The 22,010-nt window shown below is 47.3% G+C and overlaps 1 protein-coding gene and 1 long non-coding RNA gene across 3 annotated transcripts in view; one reads left to right on the top strand and one right to left on the bottom strand.

Annotated features, from left to right (window-relative positions):
* LOC146821082 (uncharacterized) overlaps nt 1-22,010 on the bottom strand; it is a 391,873-nt gene that overhangs the window by 99,237 nt on the left and 270,626 nt on the right. The gene's annotated exons all lie outside the window — the stretch shown is intronic.
* Nucleotides 1-22,010, top strand: part of FAM120B (family with sequence similarity 120 member B) — a 981,159-nt gene that overhangs the window by 955,420 nt on the left and 3,729 nt on the right. For both annotated transcript variants that reach the window (XM_085612026.1, XM_085612027.1), the window contains exon 10: nt 7,798-7,858. In XM_085612026.1, the coding sequence (XP_085468152.1) occupies nt 7,798-7,858 (61 nt within the window). The remainder of the gene's footprint in view (nt 1-7,797; nt 7,859-22,010) is intronic.

Raw genomic sequence — 22,010 nt, 5'->3', positions numbered from 1 at the left:
AAGAAACACGTATTGATAGAGTCCTTACCTTAGAATTACCCCCAGGCGTCAGACTGGATCCAGAAAGTTTTCGTCAGCAGTACCCTTGCGCGTTGGTAGGCGTTGTCGTGCGGCTTCGCGTGCGTCGTTGGCGTCGTCGGTGCTGAGATGACGTCGCTAGAGCTACTTAGACGTGTCCACGCGCTCTGACGTCAGTTTTTTATTTTTCCGTGCCAGCAAGTGCAGATCCTGAAAGAGCAAGTACCCCCAGTCACTTTTTGACTTAATTTTTTGAGGCCTTTTGTCTCATTTGCTTCGAGTCGATCGACTCCTGGTGTCATAGGGATGCCCGATTTTAAGAACTGTGGAGACTGTCCCCGCATGAAGTCGGTGACGAATCCACACCCCGTGTGTCTCTACTGCCTGGGGCGTGACCACGACTCCAAGTCATGCCCCGACTGCCGGGCCATGGCGCCGAAGACTTTGCGGGAGCGGTCCCGAAAGTTGCTGGAAGTCCGGCAGTCGACTCCGTGCCGCTCAAGGTCCTGGTCCCGTGGGAGGTCGAGGGACCAGTCGCGGAGCCGTCACAATCATTCCTCTGGATCTAAGTCTTCTCACTCGGAGTCAGATAAGTCAAAGCATTCCAAAAAGAAGTCGAAGAAGCATTGTCGCTCCTTGACTTCCCTTTGCCTGTCAAGCAACGTGGCTGAGGGTGTGGGTGGTGCCACCCCTGTGGCTTTGGCGGAGCCTGCGATGTCGGCGCCAGCCTACCCACCCTTTCTGGGTCCGTCGGCGACACTTGCTCAGGTGCAAGAGTTTCTTGCTGCCATGGCCCAACTCTTTGGGCCGTCTGGCCCCGCCGGTGCACCTACGGGCCCCGCGGGCCAGACTGGAGGTCCTGTCCTCCCATCGCCGGCGGCTCCGGCCCCTGCACCGCAGGACCTCCTGGGATCGGACCCCGGTCGATGCCAGTTGACCTTATAACGACTCCACCGGCACCACCTCTGACGTCGCCCCCAGTTTCAGCCCTGAACCGGACACGGTGATGGATCGGCGTCGCTCGGCGCCGACGCCGATGGGGCCCTTTTTCCCCTATGTTCGTCCTCCTCCTTATTTTCAGCCTGTTTCGCAGACTTCGGAGAAAGGGGAGGACTGGGATGGGGCCAAGGACCCTCTCACACAGCAGTGTGATTATGATCCGGACTGGGCAGAGGATTTGGGGGATGCCAGTGGTCTTGACACCTCACCTGACCTTGGCATGCTATCTCCTCCTACCGTGGCTATGGAGGAGGCAGCCAGTTACGCAATGGTAGTACGTAGGGCAGCCGAGGCCCACCACCTTGAACTCCCTACAGTGGCCGTCAGGACTAACCTCCTGACAGAAATGCTTCAGCTGGTGGCGACCTCTTCGGAGCCCTTGCTGCCGTTCAATGATGCACTTTCTGACGTCCTTTTGGGCACTTGGTCCAGGCCCAATACAGGGGCTCCTGTGGACAGGAACGTGGCCGACCCCATCGCCCAGCTCCAGGCGACCCCTCTTTCTCTCCCAATACCCCACTCCCAAGAGCTTGGTTGTCCAGGCCTCTACTTCCCAGAGCTCGTTCCCTTCCGCTCCTTCGGATAGGGAATCCAAGAAACTGGAGCAGCTTGGCAAGAAGCTGTTTTCATCTGCCAGCTTAGGGCTGCGGTCGGTGAACACCGCATGCCTCTTGGGCCGTTATGCCCACTATCTGTGGGCTACGGTTGCACAGGTGCTGCCCAACTGTCCGGAGGAGGCACGGACAGTGCTCTCCCAAGTTGTTGCAGCTGGGGGAGATGCAGCAAAGTTCACTATTCGTTGTGGGCTCGATACCATCGACTAGCCGGGCAGGGCGATTTCCACGACGGTGGCGCTTCGGCGACACGCCTGGCTGAGAACAACTGGCTTCTCAGGGGATGTCTAGAACACCTTGATGGACATGTCCTTTGATGGCATTCGCCTTTTTGGCAATAAAGCGGATAGTGCGTTGGAGCGCTTTAAGGACTCACGGGCTATGGCCAAGTCCTTGGGCCTGTCGGCCACTCACCCTCCTCCTCCTTCCGCTATTTGCTCGTTTCGTGGCCATGGCAGGGGTTCCCCAACACGTTTGTTCCAGAGCCACAGGCCTGCGCAGCTACATTCTCAGCGCGGCCGCGGACATGGGAACCGTCGAGGCAGTTCTGGGGGCCAGCGGGCGGGTCAGTCCACCTCCACCCCCACAGCGTCCACCGCAAAGCCTTCCTAGTCCGACCTTTCAGGCCCATCAAACGTCAGTGGGTGGCAGGATTTGCCATCATCTTCCCCCACTGGCGCAACATCACATCGGACAAGTGGGTGCTGCAAATTGTTCGAAGGAGCTACTCCCTCCCCTTCGAGGCTTCCCCTCCAGCCATGCCATCTCAGTACCACAGTATGTTGAGGGACCATCTTGTGCTTCTTCAACAGGAAGTCATGGCCCTCTTGGCCAAGGGGGCCATCAAGCGCGTTCCTAGGCCTGAAGTAGGTCGTGGTTGTTATTCCCACTACTTTCTGGTCCCCAAGAAGGACAAGGGCCTATCTTAGATCTTCGGAACGTCAATCGCTCCCTCCGGAAGGAGAAGTTCAATATGCTCACACTAGCTCTTGTCTTTTCTGCCCTAGACTCTCAAGACTAGATGGTAGCATTGGACTTGCAGGACGCTTACTTTCATATCCCCGTCCTGCCGGCCCACTGGCGTTACCTGCGGTTTACGGTAGGCCACAAGCACTTTCAGTTTACCGTGCTCCCATTTGGCCTTACCAGCGCCCATCGGGTGTTCACGAAAGTGATGGTGGTGGTTGCAGCTCATCTGCGCAGATCAGGGGATCCAGTCTTCCCCTATCTTGACGACTGGTTGTTGAAGGCACACTCATCCCAGGCAGTCGTCTCCCACCTCCAGACTACGTCCGACCTCCTGCATTTGCTGGGGTTCTCCATCAACATGCCGAAGTCGCACCTGATCCCCTCTCAGAAGCTCCTCTTCATCGGAGCGGTTCTGGATTCGGCGCAGTTTCGGGTTTATCCTCCCGAGCAGTGAGTCCGGGATATTCGGGCGATGATTCTGATCTTTCAGCCTCTATCCCAGGTTTCGGTCAGGATGACCTTCCGGCTACTGGGCATGATGTCCTCCTGCATCCTGTTGGTGGATCATGCCAGATGGCATATGCGGGCTCTGTAGTGGGACCTGAAGTTCCAGTGGGCACAGCTTCAGGGCAACCTGTCCGATCACGTCCAGATCTCGGAGGGCACTACACAACAATTGCAGTGGTCGCTCACGAATCGCGATTGGGTCAATGACAGATCCCTCTCCCTTCCCTAACCGTAGCACACAGTGGTGCCAGATGCGTCCCTTCTGGGATGGGGCGGCCACATGGGAGAGGCGGAGATCAGAGGACTCTGGTCTCCGGCGGAGTCCCGGCTCCATATTAACCTTCTGGAGGTTCGGGTGATCTGACTTGCACTGAAGGCATTCCTTCCCTCTGTCAAGGGGAGAGTAGTGCAGGTGTTCACAGACAACGCCACCACCATGTGGTACTGCAACAAACAGGGCGGGGTGGGGTCATGGACCCTATGTCAGGAGGCTCTGCGTCTCTGGACATGGCTGGGACATCAGGGCATTTCCCTGGAGGTTCAACACCTGGCAGGTTCTCTGAACGCCAGGGCGGACAAACTCAGCCGCCGGTGCATGATGGATCACGAATGGCGTCTGTACTCGGACGTGGCGCAAGGTCTCTTTCAGCAGTGGGGAGAGCCTTGGTTAGATCTATTCACCACCGCAATGTCATAAGTTCAGTGCGTTGGAATTTCTAAGGCGGTACTCGCTAGATGATGCTTTTCGTCGCGAGTGAAGTTGCAGTCTACTATACGCCTTTCCGCCTATACCACTTCTACCCAGAGTGCTGAAGAAGATCAAGCGCAACTGGGCCCAAGTCATTCTTGTGGCTCCGGACTGGGCTCGAAGAGTATGGTATCCCGAGCTACTCAGCATGGCTATCGATCCCCCGATCTGACTGCCTCTTCGGGAGGTTCTTCTGTCGCAGCAACAGGGGACGGTCCTCCACCCGAACCTGTCCAGTCTCCACTTCCTTGCGTGGAGATTGAGCAGCGGCAGTTGACGTCTTTTGACCTGCCTCCCGAAGTTTGTGATGTAACCTTGGCAGCCAGGCGTCCCTCCACTAAGTCGGTAAACGGCTGCAGATGGAATACGTTTGTGGCATGGTGCACAGCAAAGGCTGTGGATCCCCTTTCTGCCCCTCTTTCAGAGATCCTTTTATTCCTCCTTTCTTTGGCCCAGCAGGGCTCTGCTCGGGGCACTATCAAGGGCTATCTCTCGGCCATTTCAGCCTTTTTACGGCTTCCAGATCAGCCTTCCCTTTTCAAGTCCCTGGTTCTGACATATCTGATGTGTGCTCCCTTTGAGCCACTTCACATCTGTCCTCTTCGTCTTCTCACTTTAAAAACCGCTTTCCTGGTGGTCATTACCTCTGCCAGAAGAGTGAGTGAGCTCCAGGCTCTTTCTTCTAAACCTCCTTTTCTCTCTGTCCATCCGGACAAAGTAGTTCTACGGACTTGTCCATCTTTTCTGCCAAAGGTTGTCACCGCTTTTCATATCGGGCAGACCATCACTTTGCCCACCTTCTTTCCGCCTCCGCATCCCTCAAGAGAGGCTCCACCGTCTGGACCCAAAACATGCGCTCTCATTCTACCTGAACCGCACACAAGAGTTCCGGGTGGATGACCAACTCTTTGTTGGCTACGTGGGCGCCAAGAAAGGTCAGGCCGTGCACAAGTGGACCATCTCTCGGTGGGTCGTTCTGTGCATAAAGGCTTGTTATTCTTTGGCTAAAAAGGGGCCTCCGGCGGGGCTGCGCGCCCATTCTACCAGGACGACGGCAGCTACTACTGCTTTGGTACGGGGAGTTCCCTTGCATGACATCTGCCAGGCAGTTACGTGGGCCTCGCTGCACACGTTTACCAAGCATTATTGCCTGGACAGCCAAGTCCGGAGAGACGGCTTCTTTGCCGATTTGTTCTCCAGGATTTCTGGTGTGATCTTGGTTCGCAGACCCACCACCGGGGTTGGTATCTATTCTAAGGTAAGGAATCTATCACTACATGTTTTTTTCAGATGCACAAGTTACTTACCTTCGTTAACGATATATCTGCGAACTGATTTCTAGGGTTAAGGTCATCCCTTTCAGGGCCCTAGTTTCATGGTACCTGTGGTCAGTTTCTTGCATGGCTCTGCGTTCCCAGGCACGGAAAGTCGTGTACAGAACTGACGTCAGCGCGCGTGGGCGTGTCTAAGTCGCTCCAGCGACGTCATCTCGGCGCCGACGACGCCAACGACGCACGTGGAGCCGCACGACGACTCCTACCGATGTGCAAGGGTAATGCTGACGAAAACTTTCCGGATCCAGTCTGATGCCTGGGGGTAATTCTAAGGTAAGAAATCTATCACTACTAATGTTTCTTACAGATATATTGTTACCAAAGGTAAGTAACTTGTGCTTTAAGTTGTAAAGCGGTTGAGAATTGCATTAAAAAAGTTTCCATCTGATTATGACAACTCAAACTGCTACATACATTTGATGGGCCTGAGACCCTACAATACAATATGTATTCCAAAGAAACAGCCCATGTACATGTATAAATAGTATTGTTTTCTTTATTAATCACATTTATATCTTGCCTACTGTCCCTGATGAGGTGTCAAAGCTCTTTTATGGCGAGGCTGCACAGAATTCAGAACGCTGCTGCTCGTCTTCTCCTACTTGTAAATCCAGAAACACACATCTCCACTGCCTTGTGGACCCTACATTGATTACAAGAAGAACCGCATTCTCACTGGCTTGTATCTCACACAAAGTAATAAAAACGCGTAGGACCACTCTTCATCATGAAGAAAATCAACGAATACATTCAACAAAGGAACCTGCACTCGAGAATGGTGCCATGCCTCAAAATTCCGATACAAGAACAAAACATGGATAAAACCTCTTTCTCTGTGCGAACAGCCTAGCTATGGAATTCAGTACCCACAAACATAAGATCCGCTGACGAACATCTTAGCTTCAGATGGTTAGTCTAGAGCTGTCTCTTTCCCGCATGATAACTATACTCAAAACACAGCAGTGTACCACAACAGTATACTCACACATGACAATCTATGTTTCTCAATGTATGGAGAAGAGTTGTTGTTATACATGTCATTGTACATTGAACTATGCTCCTGTTATAAGCAGATACATTTGTCTAAGGGGTAAATGAATATTACACCACAAGATACTTCTGTATATCAGACCTTGTCTAAAGTGCTTCTTCTATGAACATATAGGTGCATATATAGAGGGGTTTCTGCCCACTACTAAAACTTTTAGAAGTGGCATGTGTATATATGTATGTAAAAGGTAATTACAGTTATTTGCAATAAAAAAATATCATACTTCACAAGATAAATGTGCACATTAGACCATGTAAATATTGCTGCCTCTTTGTACGTATGGGTATTTATATAGAATGGTTTACTCCAGACACTAATCCTTTACCAAGAGTTATGTGGGTATATAATAGGTATTAGTTCATTTCAGTTTTGTTATAAAAAAAATGCATCTCTTCAACCTCTGTCCCTTCCCTCCTCTCTCTGACTCAGCTGTGGAGGAAGCATAAACTCATTTTTTCCAACCGCTTGCTAAAAATACAGACCGAATTTGAGGCTCTTTGCTGGGGTATGGCAGACAGGGTGAGCAGAAATAAGGTAAAAAGGTAGACTGGCCAAAGAGTTTAGTTAATAACTCCTGATTATACGAATAATTCTATATGATATGACACAAAGTGCCTCGATTACTAATTAGGTGGAGCTCTACCCATGGGTACGATACTGATTAGCCAGATGTATAATGTTACATCGCAAACGTTAACATTGCATGCCATGACATCGCAGTTTTCAATTTGCATGTTATTTTACATCGCAAGTATCCACAACGCAAACCATTACGTCGCATTTCTATTGAAATGCATACAAAATACATTTACAACGCACACAAACACCCCGCATGCTTTGACTTCGCGATTTTTACCCCTAGGCCCACCCCCCTAAACCCGAAATTCTAATACCTTTAATTATTACCTTAATTAGCGCATACGATGTAATGGGACGCGTCGCAATGTGTACGCTTGGTAAGGTCGCTTGCGTTGTAACGCATGCGACATAAAGACATGCGTAGTAATGCGTAGTAATGCCAGCGTTGTAATGGGTGTTCGCCGATTTGCCTGAGTACAATTGGCCCAGAATGCCCAGATTTTTTGAGTCTGGGAACACGGGGCTCAATTTTATCTGCAGGAAATTCCGGCTTGTAACATCAAATGCGGAGCACGCAAGGACTCGTCTGACCCGTGCCTGTGGCATAGGGGGAGCCTGTAATGCTCCAGCCTGCCAACCTACAGCGTGCCATGTCCCCTGAAATCCACAGGACCTTAGGCCCAGCCCGCACGGGCTTAGCTCAGGTGGTAAATGGGAGCGAATGGTTCATGCAGAAAGGGTCTGCATTGTATTCCCCATTCCATAGACAATAACTCTGAATAGGTGGATTTAGGCATGAGGAGAATGGTGTGAAAATTAAGTGTGGCCACCTGGATTCCCTCCACTTAAATCTACCTAACTCGCATTCGGGCCCAAAGGAGTTTCCATGTACAAGTTTTTCTGACTTCCGTCTTTCCTTTCATACATTACCTGCAGCTACCAGCTAACATTTGTGTTTTCTGTGACCTTTTTCTTCAGGTAGAGGATACCGTTCAGGAAACAGACACCAGAGAAGCAGAGGATACCAGTTTTCTCCCAGGTAAATAATGTTTATGAGAAATTAAATAACAGTACAAATTTGTTACATAAAGGGTAGCCCCTTGAATTATATATATATATTTTTAATCTTCTCCATTCAACTCAGATTTTTTTGAGACGTTTGCCCTCAAGAAAAATATTACAGGGCTCGAACAGATGTTCCTAGTAGCAGTGCTGTTCCTGAGGTGGCATAGCCAAGGGAAGTAGCTAATTTCTTAGCTATTGGGTGCATCTCTAGGGAATGGCCCATGAAACGAGACCAGGAGCCTGACATAAAAACGCAGAAAGTGGTCGACTCTTGAGAGCCACCAAGTGACAAAACCAAAGTGTGCTAATAAAATCTAGATCTCAAAAAGAAATGTGTGTCAAAATATTTTTCATATTTGACTACTTTTACCAGCAGTATTGGATCAAGAAGCGACCCTGAAGGTTTCCCCAAGAAGGAAATGACCATCTTGAGGTTTTTTTCATTAAAGGTGATCTGTCCACAGTTAGAGACTAAGGGCTTAATTACGAGTCTGGCAGTCCACAGACTGCCAGACTCGTGGGGGTGCGGCGGCGGCGGTCTCCTAACTGGCTTATTAGGATTAGGGCAATTGGACCGCCATTGCCCCACCGCGGCCGCCATGGAACCGCCGTTCCCTGGTATTGTTGCGGTGGTCAGGAGGCATCAATATGCTTGGAGGGACTGCCCCGGTCCCACTAAGCATATTAGGAGTTTCCTCTCCGCCATGGTTTTTATGGCGGTTCCTCTTCCATGAATTCCCTGGGGGAGAGGAAACAAAGGGAGCTCTACAGGGCCCCCTTGTGCCTCTGCGCCCTGGGTTGCATGCTGGGTGGTACAAAATGAGCCCCCCAGGGTGCATGCACCTCAGTTCCTGCATGCATGGACTTAAACAGTCCATGCCGTTCAGGAACTGTATTTGACGTTCCCATTGCGGTGCACATTTTCAGGGCTCCGTTGTGGGAATGTCAAAAACAAAGCCCATCAGAAAGGATGAAACTCCTAATTTGGCGTGCGGCCTCACCACAGCTTCGGCAGTGCGGCGGCGGAGCGGACACAACACCGCACCCACAAAGTCATAATTAGGCTCTAAGGGATTTAGTGAGAAAGGAGGATCTATAGGGTTCCCCTAACTCATCTAGAAATGTTGGAACCTGTAGGTTTTCGATGGTGGTACTTCCGCTGGCTTCAGTGCAAGTCCACTGGCATCCATACATTGTGTGCTGCACCCTATTTAAGACGTGCCATCTGACACATATCATTCCTGGCCAGGACTTGGGTAGGAAACGTTATTCAATGACTCCATGCGCTGGTAGAAAACACCCTTTATGTCAGGGTCATTGGTTTTTGTTTCCCAGAAACAAACCACTGTTATGGGGTTTGTTTCCGAGGAACAAGACCTTTGCTGAAAGGTGTGCTATGGCATGAAACTGTGTCTGCATGACCACTTTTGGTAAATTTGGCCAACCGGAGTAACTGGTTTCTTCAAACCTAGGGGCAGTTTAACCTATTGAGGACAGCGGTGTAGGGGTGGTGGTTCTCTGCCACCCTTAAGAGACGGTGGACTTCCTAAGCAGGATCCACAAGCTTAAAACATATTTTGGCCTTTTTTTTTTTTTAAATGATCTCTAAATTTCTTTATGGAAGTTTCTCTATTTTGTCAGATAACTGAAAACACTTTTTCCATAATTTTTTAGCCTAGAGATCCAGACATTTTTTACTTTTTATATTACCCTGTGTCGGAGAAGAATCACATACGTAAAGCATTAGTCCACTTTTGTACTCATACAATATCTTACACTATCCTTCCATGTTTCCATTCCTGAAATTAGGAGTCAAACATCCATGTTGCTTTTACAAAAAGAAAATACCCCCCGTTTCGTGGTTTTTATCAGCTTTATGCACTCAAGGGTCTTAAAATGAATGGTACAAACATATTAAGCAGAACTTACTTAAAGTTGCTTTCTTTGCACAGCTCAGAAAATATTTTTTTTCCGATAGAGACTTTGACATGCAGAATCCTCACCTTTTGAATACCCCCTAGGCTTTAGATTGACTCTTCCACTTTTTCAGCAGTAGCTCTGCGAGCCACCAGGTTGTGCCATGCGGCTCTGCTTTGACACCATTCCACTCAAGAAATGACGTGCAGAGCCTATATATGCACCACACCTGAATACTGACATCAGTTCCTTTCTGTTTTTGTCTCCATCAAACGCAGATAGGGATCAACCTCTTGTCTCTTTTGAGACTCTTTACCTCACAATTTTCACGGGTGTGCAAGGGAAATGTCACCTCTTAAATAGCAGGTTTTAAACCTTGTAAGGAATGTTGCAAGCAAATGTCTGTGACAGATCCTCATCAGATGTGCCTGTCATGCCTTGGGTCGAGTCGCGACTCCATGGCCTGCAGTGAGGGTGCGTCGATGAACCTGATAGCCATACGTGACTGCGAGATGAATCTCTATGTCACCAAGCACTACAAGACTCCATGTTATCACCTGCTCAAGGGTCGGTCCTGTTCCCGGTCCAAAAGTCGTCGGTGTCCATCCCAAGACCAATCGATGTCATGCTCCAACTCTTCAGGTAAGTTGAAGGAGAAACATAAAAAGTCTAAGCTGGACTCTGCCCCTTCCACCACTCTCATTCTCCAGAGATGGTGCGTGGGTGTAGTCCTGTCTCTCGATCTCGCTCTCGAAGCCAGTCAACATTGTAGTCTAACCTGCAACTGGCACCAGCACAACCTGAGTTTCTGCGACAATCTGCAACACTGAGGTAGATTGAAGTGTTCCGCCAGGCCATGCTTCGACTCTTCAGATCCCTTCTGACACTCTCTGGTGCACCTGCCAAGGAGCTGATAGCCCCGCCACCCCCATCAGGGGTACTGCTGGTGGGTTTGCCCTCAGTGCCAGATCAACCTTTCGACACCCGCTCTGGGCCTCACCTGACTCCTATGCCAACTCCAGCTCCACACTCCATGCCAGTTCCTGGCACGCTGATGCCAACTACGCCGATACCGGAGGACGAGGTGCCCGTTGTGCTCTCCGACTCCGGGTCAGCACCTTGAAGACCTTCACCAAGGTTGCGCCTGGTTTCCATGGAATCACAACCGGCACTTGATATTCCTCCTTTACGAGGCCGATCCTAAATTTGGCATTCTTTGTTTGGTACTGATTCGGATGACTATTGTAAAGCTGGTGATGAGATTGGGCAATCCTGCGAAGTAGAGAATTGGTACGATTGCCTTCATGATGCTAGTGGCCTCGAAACCCCTTTTGATCCTGGCCTTCTAACATCCCCAGGCCCTGCCACTGAAAAGAGTGTTTCCCTTTTTGGTTGTTCAGCGGATGGTGGCTTAAGTTCTCGACCTCCAACTCCCCACCGTAGAGGTTAAGACCAATGTTTAGAATAAGGTCTCCAGCCGGGACAAATCCCTACTGAGCCCCTTCTACCTTATAATGCGGCACAAACTGAAACCATTTCAGGGGCATGGGCTAATGTTGTTGCTCCTCATTAAATTACAAGACACCACTGAACTGCTTGGGCGAACCTGCTCTTTTATCTCAGCAGCCCTACACAAGAGCATAGTGATGCAAACTTTTACTAGCCGGACAAATTCAAACACTTTTCTGACGACTCCACACCCGGAATTCAAAATAGTGGCTATCTTTGGACAGTGGGTATTTTCTACCACCAGTTAGGCCCTTTGGTCCATCAATGCAAGTTGCCTGCTGGGCTGCTACTCGGGATCCAGTGGTTTAAGGCCTCCCAGGTGTCCCAGAAGACCCTCGTCCTTTCCTGACCCAATCTATACAAGATGGCTGTGACGTGGTCAAGTTCACGATTCGTGGTGGCCTAGATCCCTGGGTTTATGTGCCCTACCTTGACAGCCAGGTCAGCCTTCCCGTTCATTTCACGCTTTCGGAAGAGGTGCCCTGTACCAGCAGCCACTTGTGCCTCAGCCAGGTGCCCAGCAATTCTGTGTCCGAGATCATGGTATCTACCTACCCCACGGTCTGGGTCACTGAACCAGTTAGCCTACTTCCTCCCACTAGACCCCGACCACCCGCGCCCCTCAACTGCCAACAGTGCCGTAGGTAATGTGTCATGGGCCCTAGTGCAAGGAAGATTATGGACCCCTGGGCCATTGTTTGAACTGTGAAATACAGCAACAATCAGGGTTCAGTGGGCTCTTCAGGACTTTAGAGTCTGATGCCGCTGCATCCGCTGGACCAATGGAAGCTAAGATCCCTGTGGCTGAGTCCTCTTTCACACTCTTGGTCAGGCACCGACAGCAGCCGCGGTGGGTAGTAGGAATACCTGCAGGGCGGTGACGTGGGGAGGGGGAGGGGCAGGGTGGGGGGTAGTAAACTATGGATTACGGAGGTTTACAGGTAAATTAACATATCAATTAATCAAAGGAATTTCGTTGCGTGCACTGCATCCCCAAATGCGATGCAGTGCACGCAACGAAATTCGTTTTATTAATTGATATGTTAATTCACCTGTAAACCTCCGTAATCCATAATTTACTACCCCCCACCCTGCCCCTCCCCACGTCACCGCCCTGCAGGTACTCCTACTACCGACTGCGGCTGACCGACAGCATATACTACGACTAGCTGTATGTCTGTTTTCATGCATTGCTCTTAAGCCACTCCTGTGTGCTTACTATTTTGAATGGAAACATGCACCATTTATGACCGGTTCTCACTCACTGTGGTTTCAAGTGTTTGCTGCAGATCTGACTAAGGCGGTAGAGGTCTGCATACTTGCATAACCATGTCTGTTATCACATGTTTATAAAACAATGTGTATCTGCAGCCTCACACCTGCAGGAATATGGACTGAGATTTCTCTGCTATACACAGGCAACATGAAAACAACACTTTCTGTTGGCCACATTGTACTCAAACTAATTCGAACAACAAGAGAGAGAGGGTTAAGCCACACTCTTAGTCCCCCTATAATAATCAACAGTAACAACACAAGAGTGTGAAAATAATATATACAGGACTAGTGGTTCATAAAACAAAACAATTGTGACACTGCGAATCAATCTGAAGTTCCTCGGGAACCCTCACTCACCAACATAGTTGGTGACATGCTTCATCATGGGGTTCTCCTGGGGGTACCTTATGTACCTCCAGTGTGCTTCGACGCTATGTTAAGGCGGAGCAATAAGATCAGACTAAAAGGATAGTGATTATTAGTGAAAAAAGGGGAAAAATTTTAAAATGTCAAGATTCATCCACCGATATATTTAATTGTGATGAAGCTTAGACGTTAAAAACAGTGAAGGATGTGTAATCCTGACTATTAGTGGGTCAGATACATCCAGTTACGGTCATATTGGTCGACATGTTTCAGCTCCTAGTGTGTGATTCACAAAGCTTTCTTCAGGACCTAACCAGAAAAATCAGAAAATCCACCAGGGCGGTATAAGCTTACTAAAGCCTATCCTGACCTCAGGTGTAAGGAACCGATACACTCACGGTTTTCGTTATGTGCCTTCCGCAATTCCAAAAGGATACCTGTAAGGAAATAATGACACAAATGCAATGCATCAACATGTGACTATCATCTGTGTATTACTTTATGCCAGGAACAAATTAATGCAGTGTCTATCGAGGGACAAGGAAATCAATTTAATTTCGTTACTCCCACAAACTATGCTCTAACACCGTATTCGAAGTGAAAAATCCATAAATGATAATTGCATCATGAATAACAAAGTGGACCTAGATTTTAGGGAATACTCAGTTGGACGCTTCGACCAATGAGTCATCGAAAAATTAAAGTTACCAAACCAGTGTGATTACGATAAAAAGGCACTAATGACCAAATGAATTAGAATGAAAAATAAAAGGCACTCACATGTGTACAAAATGGTGCTGTACTCCTTAGGCAAAAAGGTGGGTGGCGGGACTACAGGACAACTGTGGGGGACACAAAACGGAAAGGATGTATTTAATCCGAAAGCCCCTCAGTTGCTCCGTCAAGTCGGCATTTAACAAAAAGCCAAACGATAGTAAAAGAACCGTCTGTGGTACTCACATCTTCCAAGTCCACTGCCTGGCTCTTAAACCTACGTGAAACCACCGAGCCTGGAGTCAGCGACAAAGTGGTCATGACGGTTAAAGTAGGAGAAAACTCCATGCTGACCGGAAATCCGGTTCCGGCAAAAGAGAACACAAACAACGGACTGCTAGAAAGGTTAGGAAAGACTAGACCGTTGAATGTTGAATACGTAGTTCAAAACTTTACTCGATTTTGAAAACAGACAGACAACATCACAGACTAGGGACGGTCCATACTCAAAGTGATTTAGGTGGGTAATCAGTGTTGTAAATAACATCCAAGACTGCACGGGGGAATCAAAGTTATAGTGTAGGGAAATGTCATCATCATCATGAACCCTCGAGTGAACAAGTAATGACGAGGATCGAAAACAACAGTTATGTAAGCGGTCCTAATCAAAACCATGAAAGTTAATAGGGCATAAAATGCTTTTATTAATAATCTGCCTGGGAGCTAAATAGGCAAAAGTGCTAGCTAATGATAGTTTATTTGCGTCTCAAAACCGTGCCCCACGGGATATTATCATTGAGACCGGTCAGATGTGTGGAAAGACGGTAAATCCAGCGTTGCTCCTTTTCGAACAAAATCACTGGATTCACCTGTTCAATAATGGTCCAATGCAGATCATCCACCGTGTGGTTAAAACGCAGAAAATGTTCTGTAAGTTTCGTAGTGCTTTTCTTACATCGGATATTACTCCGATGTTCACCAATGCGTAACTTCACCTTTCGCGTAGTCATCCCCACATATCTTAGATCGCAGGGACATGTGATTAAGTATACTACATCAGCAGTATTACAATTGGTGTGACTCCTTTGTGTCCAGATCTTCCCTGATTCCAGGGTCAGAGTTTTTGTGGTAGAGGTGAGATAGCAAATGCTACACGACCCGCAAGGGAAATGGCCAAGGACGGGTGGTAGACCCCACGCATTGAGGATAGATCTTTCACTAGGCATGTTGGTATTCCGTGGTTTAGTGTGAACAAGGGAGTCCTTTAAACTGGTAGCCTTTTTATATGCAAATAAAGGTTTTTCCCATTTGATGTTGTTACTCTCCAAAATTCGCCAGTGTTTTTTGATGGATTTGGAGATGATATTGGAGGCAGCATTGTAAGTTGTCACACAAGTGAGTGGAATGTCTTTAGGTGGTTTGGGATAGTCACGTAATAGATTTTCACGTGGTTGATTTCTGGCCCTCTTACAGCTGGCTGTCAAAATCTTATCAGGATACCTTCTTTGGCGCAGTTTCTCTGTGAGTTCCTTAGACTGCGTACGGAAATCAGACAGATTACTACAATTACGTCTGATCCGTAAAAATTGTCCATACGGTAGGTTTTCCCGTAATGGTCGTGGGTGAAAGCTTGAAAATGTAAGAAGGTTGTTTTTAGCTGTGGGTTTGTGATATGTTCTGGTCAATAGAGAACCATTGACCTTAGACACAATCACATCCAGAAAAATCATCTCATTGCTATCAAATGTGTAAGTGAATAGCAAATTGGGGTCACGTGTATTAATCCACGCAAAAAAGTTGCGTAAGATATTCTCAGGGCCCTGCCAGATGATAAAAATATCATCTATATATCTCATCCAAAAAGAGAGGTAAGAAGAGAAAGGATTGGTAGGGTCCAGAATATGTTTGCGCTCAAAGTCGTAAACATATAGTCCTGCCACACTCGGCGCAAAAGTGCTGCCCATAGAAGTACCCGTACACTGGAGGTACAGTGTACCTTGATATTCAAAAAAGTTCTTTTTGAGTGCTAGAGTCGCACAATCAATCACAAAGCTTTTAGGTGTTTGGAAAGTCCAGTTTATAGAGTCTAAAGATTCCCCAATGACCTTGATGGTATCGTCCTGGGGAATACTGGTGTAAAGACTCTCAATGTCTAATGATACAAGAATTGTATTATCATTATCAACTCTCAAGTCTTGTAGGGATGCCAAAAAACTTTTTGTGTCCCTCAGATAGGTGACAGTATTCTGGATTATTGGTTTTAAAAAATAATCACAGTAAATAGATAGAGGCTCTAAAAGAGAGCCAATGCCCGATACTATTGGGCGACCTGGTGGAGGTGATTTGTTCTTGTGGGTCTTGGGTAGGGTGTAAAAGTAGGGCACTATGCCTTTACCCTTCGTCAGAAAGTCTGCTTCGTGCTTACTAATATAACCTCTACATTCAGCATGTTCCACAAGGTTGCATATGGTGGCCCTCAAAGAAGTGGAAGGATCTGTGGTAAGTGGAATGTAATTCTTAGGGTTATCAAGCAGACGTTTGCATTCAAGGTCATAGTCAACACTGTTCTGAATTACAATCCCACCCCCCTTATCTGCTGGTTTAATCACGATAAGGGCATTGGATCGTAATGACTGGAGTGCCTGAAAGTCAACGGAACTCATGTTTTTGAAGGTCCCTTGATCCTGAAAGGATTCCACATCATTAAAAACTGCTTGTTCAAACGCAGTTATCTCTGCTGGTATTGTATGTGGTGGGGGTATGAATGTTGATTTCAAACGTAAACCAGTATCGCTCGGATGATCTGCAAGGACTTCAGATTGATTTCTTTCAAAAAAGAACTTCAGTTTAAGTTTTCTAAAAAACTCAGACAGTTCACAGTGTAACTTGAACCGGTCAAAACGTGCAGTGGGGACAAAACCTAAACCTCTCTCGAGGACATCACTCTCACTCTGAGTAAGGACCACAGCAGGGAAGGTGTAACTGAGGAAAGGGTGCACATTGTACTCACACACACTTTACTCATCCTGTCTCCACATATAATACTTAAGCGTCATATTTTTGTGGCCAGTTTTCTTTCTTTCATTATTTTCTGATTTAAATAATTTGTGTTTGTTTCCCTCACACATAACCATGTAATTCGTAACGACCTTCGGTTCCTCATTTAATGGTCAATTGCACAATATTTCATATTATTAATTAAAACAGGTGGAGGACGTTCCCAGTAAGAAATATGACGGACACTTAGGGCCACATTACGATGTCGGTCGGAAAGTATTCCAACCGACTCGGGGAGTCCAACTGACCGATTACGATGGTTTCGAACATCGTTCGGTCGGACTCCCATTGACTTCAATGGGAGCCTGTGTTCCAACCGACAACACAGGCTCCCATTGAAAAAAGGGGTGGGCCATAAAACCTTGGACCCTGTGGTGGGCACCCCATGGTGCATGCCACACTGTGCATGGTTGGAGAGAGGGGTCCCATGGGTACCCCACAGGCCCCAACCGGAGCTCTCCGGGTGAAGGGGGGCATGCTCTGGATGTTCCAAGTCGGTTTCTGACAGCCGATCCGTGTCGGACAGACCGAGTCGGAACGGCTGTCGGAATCTGACATTGTAATCAATTGGTCGGAAACGCGTCCCGTAGAGCTTTATGGTTCAGCTCTGACCGACTCGGACTCTTCGAATGCTGGTCAGAACCGATTAGGAATGACCGACCGACTAGTTTGTATCGTAATCCGTCGGTCGGATATGTTTCCGAGTCGGTCGGAAACATGGCTTCCAACACAGGTTCGGTCAAACTGAATACCATTCGGATCCTTTCCGACAGACATTGTAATGAGGCCTTAAACTCCTAACAGGGCTATAACTAAAAAAAAATGGTCAAACAAGGTTGCTGTTAGAACATGGTAGTCCTTTTGCTTGAAGATCTGTACATCTCCTGCTGTGCTAAATGTGCACATTGTAGACTTTTACTTCTATTCACACCTTTACCATTTCGTCATCTTTTTTGATATTTTCTACTGTTACACATGGAAACATAACAAAGCGAACGCAATTAAATTATAATTTGTTTTTTCCTTTTTAAAAATATATGACTCTCGTCTCCCTTGATATTTTATCAGGAAGGTTTTTCCAAAAAATGGAGAGAAAAAGAAGTGAAGCCCAGAGTCCGTGGATATCTGTTACCTCTTACTAGTGGGATGGTCTTGGGGATTCATACAGCAAATGTGCTCATCCAGTCGGCCCACTAGAACTTGTTATGTTGGCTGTTTTCATATTTTTTTTTATTCTTCCTCATTGTCATGACTGTCTGAAAACACAGAGGATTCCAGATGAGATGTTAAGGTATGACAAGGAAAGATGAGGAGCTTGGAGAGAGGAAAGGAGCTAGAGTAAACCGCACACAAGGGAGCATACAAGAAAACTTTTGTAACAGTAAGAAAGTCCAGTTAGCCGTAGAGTAGGTTACAGAAGAAGGTTTATTAAGACTTAGATACAGGTTATTAACCTCGTCTATGCCCATGACGAGATAGTCTCGTCATGGAGCACGGTTGTGCTGTGCCCATGACGAGACTATCTCGTCATGGACCCCGCCCGCTAATGTAACGCCCGGCACAGGAGGGGGAAAGGGCGGGGCACTGAAGGGGTTAAGATGGTAAGTTTCAGGTAAGGAGCTGGTAAGTAAATAGCAGGTAGACTATAACTTACAGCCCCAACAGGAGCAGCCTCCTTGCTGCTCAGCCTCCACACTCCAACTGACACTCTACACCTCACCAGATACGCAGGCATTCCACTACATCACCAAGCACTGCAGCATTACACTACATCACCAAGCACTCCAGCACTCATCCTGGCTGAGCAGCAGGGAAGGTGTAACTGAGGAAAGGGTGCATATCAACAACTCAAGTCACAACACATCTTGTTACCTTAGGGAAACTTTCGACACACATTATACAAAGGACAAAAGGAATACATATCAACCTAAATTATAATCGTAAAATAAATAAAAGTACAGGTAGAACTATTGAATTGTCAATTCAAAGGGGTAAAGATGAAAAATTGCTAGAACATTCCTGAGGCTTAAATACATTAGAGTTACACCCATCCCCTTCCCTTAGGGAAACTATTGGCACAAACATACCATTCGCCTGACAGGACATGGAGTCTCAGGCAACGCACAGCAGGGTACACAACCCTACAAAGCACACTCGTACTGTACGCCTGACAGGACAAGAGTCTCAGGCAATGCACACCAGGGTACATAACCCTACAACGCACAGTCCACTGTACGCCTGACGGGTCATGGAGTCTTAGGCAATGCACACCAGGGTACACAACCCTACAACACACTCAAATACTGTATGCCTGATAGGACCAAAAGTCTCAGGCAGCGCACTTCAGGGAACACAACCCTACAACGCACTCACATACTGTACACCTAATGGGGTCAAAAGTCTCAGGCAAGTCACTTCAGGGTACACAACCCGACAACGCACTCACATACTGTACACCTGACGGGACCTAAGGTCTCAGGCAAGGCACTTCAGGGTACACAACCCTACAATGTACACACATACTGTACGCCTGACGGGACCTAAAGTCTCAGGAAACGCACTTCAGGGTATACAACCATACAACGCACTTGCATATTGTACACCTCACAGGACCAAAAGTCTCAGGCAATGCACTTAAAAGTACAGAAAACTATGCCAGTGTACACAACTCTAAAATCATTCAGCATAACACAGGCCACACACCTTACAAGACCAGGGGTAAAAACACTTGACCCCCACACAAGCATGGCAAAATACACTTAGGCAAGAAATTAACAACAGCATCAACAATATAGCACAGCAAAAATAGCAATGCACGCAGACAGAACATGGTAATGACAAAACCATGGCAATAAATTTAGCATGGCATACAACAGCATACAATTGGGCAGCAAATTCATTATGACCAAAAAAGAAATACAGTGGCAGCAAACTTGTCTTGAAAGAACAGGACAGTATCCAACAATGACATTTAAAGACTCTGGTGAGCGATATCTCACCAAAGTTCTTTACCAAATACTTTTCACCGTCACAGCTTCACTAACACAACATGTAGGAGTCTCTCGTAGCAGGCCCTCTGTATACCCGCATCCAATAGCAATGCTGCTGGCAAGCTTCCTGTGCCCGCGCATCTCCTTGCAACTTCATTCCCTGAGAAGGAGGAGCGTTAAAGCTTGATTCATTGATTTCTCAGCAATCACTGCAACGAGCAGCGTGCGTGCAATGGGCCTTTACACTGATCCGCTGTCTAGTTGTTAGCCTGCCAGGAGTCACCGCGGAGACAATGCACACACACATGCTAAGCCCGTTGCTAAGTGGCTGCGTCACAGAGTTTACAGAATTCCTGTGGAAGAGCAGTCACGGCTTAGTCGCACCCACGCATGCTCCAGCATGCGCATACTCCGCTGGATGACAACATCATCCAGCACTAGTCCTCCCAGGACTTTTTGAATGCCGCATGGAATCTGCATACCTAAACGGTAAGAGGACGCGCACTCCACATCGCATGACCGCCTCACAGCCTATTCAAATGCCGCACCCACAGTAAGGCTCCAGCACGCACATCTACACAGACACGATTGATGACTTTTCACTTCAGCGCATGGTGTCCTGTACTCGCGGCTGCACATAGGCCTGTTCAACTGGCCCACAAATGGTAACAGGGGATACTTGTTCCCAAAGTATAGAAATACGAGTTCCACATGCATCAGGGCCCCAATATAGTCAGAATCACTTTCCAGGCACACACTGTAAAAAAAAAACTGTGTAAGGCTTAGTGAGTCTGCATCACTCGCTGAACCGCACATTTTCCTTCAATGTCAGCGCTATCCCGCATTCCTTAAAAAGAGTGATTTCCTTCAAAACAAATTCTGCCGGTTAGACTGTCATAGACGTTCATCACTCCACATTATTTGCACTTTACAACTGCTGCCGGTTGCTCTTGCTGATCCACCAACTCCAGCAACTCCTTGTGCCCCCCCCACTTACTGACATCTGTTTAAGCACATCGGGGCAAACCGGCAAGCTGACTTGTTGGCATCAGTTTATCAAGTCCATAGATGTAAAGAAGGTCAAACGCCCCAGACTGCAGGCTATCCAGATGGTAAGGGACACTGGTGGGGCTACCAGAGTGTTTCTCTTCCTTCAAGTTGCAGGTTTCTTCACTTTAGTTCCTTCAGCAGGTTTCAGATACACTGCATCTTCCACCACACGGAGGTTCTTACTCCAAATCGTCGCCATTGTGGTAAAGGAAGGAAGTCCAAGTAGCTGTAGAATAGGTTGTAGAAAACGGTTTATTAAGACTTAGTTCCAGGTTGTTAAGATGGTAAGTTTCAGGTAAGTAGCTGGTAAGTAAATAGCAGGTAACTTATAGCTTACAGCCCCACCAGGAGGAGTCTCTTTGCTGCTCAGCCTCCACACTCCAACTGACACTCTACACCTCACCAGACATGCAGGCATTCCACTACATCACCAAGCACTACAGCATTACTTCTGGCTGAACAGCAGGGGAAGGTATTACTAACGAAAGGGTGCATTGCAACAACTCAAGTAACAACAAAAACACATACACTGACATGGAGTGCTGAAACAAAACAATTGTTTTCTGAACGTCAGTTGTGGAAAGCTTCACATTATTAATTTAAAAGGCTGGTAAAGAAGGCATGCCAAACAAAAGAAGAGGAAGGAAAGTCTTTGAATAAGAATAAGTAACAATCAAGTGTGATTGACAAGAAAGTCAGCTAGTAAAACGCTCTGTTAGCAAGACCTACAAAGGTAGAAATCAAGGGTGCCTATGGAAGCAAAACTCTGTCTGATCTTCCACTATGCCTCTACCTAATTGATACATTTACTTATGGGGCCACAGCTTCAGAGCAAGTTGGAGTGAGAGAGTGGAGGTTAGCAGGTGCACTTCCTTTTACTTCACCAGCTGGCCTGCTTCTAGAAGAGCAGGCATGACAGGGTTCAAAGGAGGAGCTTTTCATCGTAGACTGAATGCCAGGCTAAATTAAACCTGTATTAAACTTATGTTGCAATATGTGTTAAACAGTGCTTAATTTGTAAAATATTAAGTACCAGGGCTCTGACCCGGAGGCTACTGCAGCTTACACCACCTATCGCCCTAGTCAACGCTGCCAAAACAACTACTAACCATCTCTCTCTAGCATGTAAATGCAACAGTTCAGAATATTCCAGGTCCATAAAGCTAAAGGAATGGCTGGGGAGACAGGTATTAGTATTTTTTTTATGTATATTGTTTTACTAAACAACTGTTTTACTGCTCATCT

This window comes from Triturus cristatus, chromosome 6, assembly GCF_964204655.1.
Source record: "Triturus cristatus chromosome 6, aTriCri1.1, whole genome shotgun sequence".
NCBI lineage: Eukaryota > Metazoa > Chordata > Amphibia > Caudata > Salamandridae > Triturus > Triturus cristatus.
This window is presented reverse-complemented; position numbering and strand designations above follow the sequence as displayed.